General features: G+C 44.7%; 1 protein-coding gene across 1 annotated transcript in view; it reads right to left on the bottom strand.

The window, feature by feature from the left end:
* Window positions 1–4,536, bottom strand: part of LOC109465101 (neuroligin-4, Y-linked-like) — a 33,593-nt gene extending 29,057 nt beyond the window's left edge. Inside the window, exon 1 of the mRNA XM_019762241.1 lies at window positions 3,040–4,536. Coding sequence (XP_019617800.1) covers window positions 3,040–3,475 — 436 coding nt within the window. The 5' untranslated portion in view covers window positions 3,476–4,536. The remainder of the gene's footprint in view (window positions 1–3,039) is intronic.
* Window positions 4,537–4,889: the final 353 nt, after the last annotated feature.

The raw sequence follows: 4,889 nt of genomic DNA, 5'->3' as shown, positions 1-4,889 counted from the left end.
CAGGTACGGGGGGGGGGGGCTTCAGTCGAGGTAAGAGCTAAAGCATACACTTCCTTAGTTAGACCCAAGTTGGAATATTCAGCAACAGTGTGGGACCCGCTCAAACGTCAGTATGCTCAAACCAGTGTCCAGGAAGAAAAATTGAGGCAGTCCAAAGGCGAGCGGCAAGATTTGTGTTTCACGATTACAGACACACCACAAGTGTAACACACCTTTTGAACAAACTAGGCTGGCCCACCCTGAAAGAGAGGAGAAAGATTGCACGACTGACACTAGTACTGTTTTTCAAGGCCATCAACGACCAAGTATCCATCAACATACACATGTACACTAGCAGAAACACAAACCCTACAAGGGGTCATCCCCTACACTACACCACATTCACATGCAATACAGAAACTTACAGAGCAAGTTTCATACCAAGAACAGTTATGGAATGGAATACTTTACCATCACACATAGTTACAGCGACAACAGTAGATAGCTTTAAGCTCGGGCTGGCCCAGTACATGGGCCATCCATGCCCCCAGAGGTGATCAGGACTCCAAGTGGGGCCATGTAAATAGATTATGAGCACAATTTCGCTTTTTGCACTTTGTTGCTTTCATGATGTTTTTTTCAGCACCATCACCCCACCGGCCGCACTTAGCCGTGCACCCAGCACCCTGGTCGTGATGCCCCAGTGAGGGGTTTTGACCAGTATCACATAGAAGTAGAAGTAGAAGATCACGATCTCATATCTTCGCCAAATGAAGTTAACCATTCCGACGAAATTATGCACTTTTCTTCCTGAAAATGAGTTCCTTATTCTTTTCCATTATGAACTCGAAAACACGGGACTGGGTCGAGACTTCCACACAAGTCTCGACCTAGCCTCGTGTTCTCGCGACATTGTTGACGTTTCACGACATGACAGGGAAAGAACGAGAAAAATACAAGGGAAAACAATGCTTCATATTGAATATAAATATAGTATGAAGTGACATACAACTAAGAATGCAACAGTTGGACAGCTGTCCCCTACATTATTGGTTAGGAGTTTTATTTGCATAATGCAAACTGTTGATTTTCAAGATAAAAAAGCGTTTATGCCCCGAATTCCAATGCTGGAGAAGAAAAGTTTGACATACCTATCCCAAAACACTTGAATACAGTTCAATACTGTCAATATGGTATTGCTATGTGCAGCTGTTAATACAGTTAACCCAATTAGATCTCAACAGCCAATCGACAAGACGAATAGAGGAAATCAGCTTATTTGGTTTAAAAATTTTAACATTTGGCTTACAAAATAGCAAGGTACATAAAAATGTAGGTTATATGAAATGTTTCTACCGATTTACAACCCAAAAGACTTCTTTTCCTGGCTAATAATTGTAGAAAAAAGGAACTATTCCTATTATAAGTATGTGGAAGCATACACGGGTGTTCATTTAGCAGTAGAGTAATTAAGTGAACAGCCAATCAGCGACGAGATCTCCAAACAGGGTGCACCTGGTACCTGCTGCTTACATTTGGGCATTGGCCCTATGCCCAAATATGGTCACACTCTATGGTAAATCTTTGCAACACGCACTGCTATAGTACATTACCAGTAACACAGCCAAAACGTCCAAGTAAAACCATTCTAAAAGCCTGTATCAAGAAAATGAAAAAAAAAACGCCTTGGGGTATTTGGCCACTGTACCTTCATGCCAAAACGTTTTTTTTTTATTCGCACGCGCGCATCAGTTTTGGGGTTCCCGGAGGATGTCATCCATATAATCAAATCAACATGGCCTAAATGAAAAACCAAAGAAATACTTTTTTCATCGCTGACTTCATCATCTGTCTATAAATAATCGATATCTTGTAAGAGAAAAGTACGATCTGTTCCGGTGAATTTTAACAGCTGGTGTGTGTGTGTGTGTGTGTGTGTGTGTGTGTGTGTGTGTGTGTGTGTGTGTGTGTGTGTGTGTGTGTTTCCGCATGGTCATTAATCAGGTCCACAACTGGTAGCGCTCGCTATTTTTACATTTTTTTTTACATGACCTACTTGATCTACTATAGATGATGCCGTTTCTCTTGCAAGATACAAAAAAAAGTAGACCCGGTAAATGAAAAGGACACAGTCACCATCACACAAGATCTAAATATTTCATGGAGGTCTCTGAATTCTTGTTTTTTACATTGATGTCTTTCTCGCTACCGTAGAGTTTGGTCATGCTGGTGGAGTTCTGAACTCCCGCCCGGTCCCCGGGGACCAGATACTTATTACCAATTACTGCCGCCTGGCTAATACTTGTAAAAAAAAAAGGAACTATTCCTATTATAAGTATGTGGAGTCATACACAGGTGTTCATTTAGCAGTAAAGTAATTAAGTGAACAGCCAATCAGCGACCAGATCTCCAGAAGGGGTGCACCTGGGTACCACGGAGTTTGTTCATGCTAGTGGAGTTCTGAACTATTGCGCGGTCTCCTGGGAACAGATACTTATTGCCAATTACTGCCGCCATGAAAACTTGATCTGACAGTTTCCCTGCATCATAAACATTTTTGGAGGGTTCGTGCACATTCATTCATTAACAAGGCTCTATACAAACATTATTTATCATAACAAACAGTAGAATACGTACGTTATTAATAGAAATATGCAAGAAATTCTGTCATTATCACTCCTTTACATAAATATGCTCAGTCAATGGCAGACCGCTGTAGGGGTTCTTATCGAGGTATGTCAGGATAGTAATTTGATGTCATTTGAAAATGGACCGACTTGTGATAAGCTTTAGATATCAGCTGTAAAACCGCACATTTTACTGCGCTGTGACCTCTGGCAGCAGAACTGCTTCATCGCGGCGTTATTACACGGACTGCGCGCTGTCACACTGACATGGGAATTTACCCCTGCACCTCCTTTAAGTGCAATAAGCACCTTTATCGCACTTAGTGTCCTTGCGCGTAGATTTATCAGCTCCCCTCCGCAATGTAATATTGTACCATATCACAGGAGAATATTAATGAGTAGAAGGTGGGAGATGTATCGCTGAATTTCTTACCTTTATTGATGGGCCTGTAGATATTCAAGAACAGGCAGTCCTCGTTAAGGGTTTGGAGATATGGTTGCATGGAGGCAACTTGTTGACGAGTCCATGAAGGCGTGGTCATGGTTGTTTTCCGTACTGCCTGCATGCACGCCGGACCAAACCTGGTAGCGTTTCGCTCGCCAGTCCATTTCGGTGCTTGTAACTTCGCTTGCTTGAAGCGATACATTCCGGTCGGTGGCTCAGCATAGGGAATACCGAGGTATTTTTCCACAGGAACCAACTCCGTATCACTATTGTCCAGGTTAACTAGAGTTCCGCGGAGGGTAGGAGAGTCTTCGCCTCCCCCGATTCTCACCACCGGCTCTCTGGTCCGCACCAGCGGGGCGGTACACAGAATTGACAGGAGGACAACAAACGGGTGGCTCAATTTATCTGGTAGGTGCGACATCGTCAGGTTTTCCCTCCCCACGACCTTACTTGAATCAATCTTGCTCCGGTTGTTGATGTTGGGGTTTGGGCGATTGCTATTCCCCGCACGGTACGCCGAACACGTCGCCAGCGGCACTACAATGGTGCGGTGCACGCTTAATAAAGATTAGGCCGGTCTCTGTGCAAACTTGGCAAGGTTGTCCTGGAGTTCAGCCGATGTTGTGGGTACAAAGCTGGCCTTTCACCCCAGGAGATCCACAGAGCGAAGCGCGGCGTCTAGGAGGCTACACGGATCAATAGCTTTCTTTTCACAGGCGATCTTTTTAATGTCCACCTATGATGTCAGTCTAGCTCTCAATGTACAGGCGATAACAGCCTCCATCGTAATGAAACGACGTTTGATGTTAATTAACAGTGCATCTCTTGATTAGATCGCTCAGTTGCCGTGCGTGGAACCACGCATATCTCCCTCAGCCATCAAGGAATATCAAGCTAAGCTATTGAGCACGTCCACCTCGCTGCGTGTTGGTACCAGTCTGTAGTATGTCCATATCTTCCGGAAACAGAGATTGGGAGAGTTGAATGTAGGTAGATAGTGGTGCTATCGTCCATGGACACACGGCGCTGATAGAATAGGAAGGGAATCTGTGGACAGTTCCGACGACGTAAACCAGGGATGGCAAAGTCACAATGTCATCTGTTGGGTGCGTGCAAGCGGAACGCCTACCTAATGCCGATGGATGACATATACGGTAAACGATTGGGCTTACCGCACGCGTGTGCTGGCGTCAGCAATCACTTGTTTCAGCAGAAAACGAGAAGCAAACGCGGCAAAACGGCGGAGATACCGGCGACTCGGCCCGGCAGGACGTCAATAGCAATGAGAGAAGAATTCTGCGCACCGCTACTTTACATCGGCAATATCCCTGATGGTTAACCACCAGCTGTTGAATGCATACGGAGAGCCTTCGCTGGCGACGCTGCGGTAGATTAGACTATGCCAATGGCAGTCCGGACTAGAGCCCAATCCCGCTTTACCTAAGGCATATCGCCGCCAACTCTGGTCAGGTGGCCCTAATGACGTTCAATTAAGCATGCTATGCCTAACAGCTTTTCCTGTATCGGTGCTTTATATAGTCTCCATCACGTGACCGCTGGGAGCTGACATATCGATATGGTCTGGGACTGTGCCAATGAGAAAGCGTCCTCATGTCGAGGCCGATTTACTTTATGCTGATGAAACATTCGATAACAGCAGGCTGATTATAGACTAGATACAAAAGGACGGGGTCTTTGTGTAGCGCTGGTCCATCTTAGGATGAAAAATTGTTTTGGGTTCGTAATAATGATACTAAAATCAAGACGCCCACGAACACAAATACATTTAGATTTCTAATATATAATGGAGATGATGATATTATCGTATCTAGAAC

The sequence above is a fragment of the Branchiostoma belcheri genome, unplaced genomic scaffold (assembly GCF_001625305.1).
Source record: "Branchiostoma belcheri isolate BF01 breed outbred unplaced genomic scaffold, Haploidv18h27 scaffold148, whole genome shotgun sequence".
In the NCBI taxonomy this organism is placed as follows: Eukaryota; Metazoa; Chordata; class Leptocardii; order Amphioxiformes; family Branchiostomatidae; genus Branchiostoma; species Branchiostoma belcheri.
This window is presented reverse-complemented; position numbering and strand designations above follow the sequence as displayed.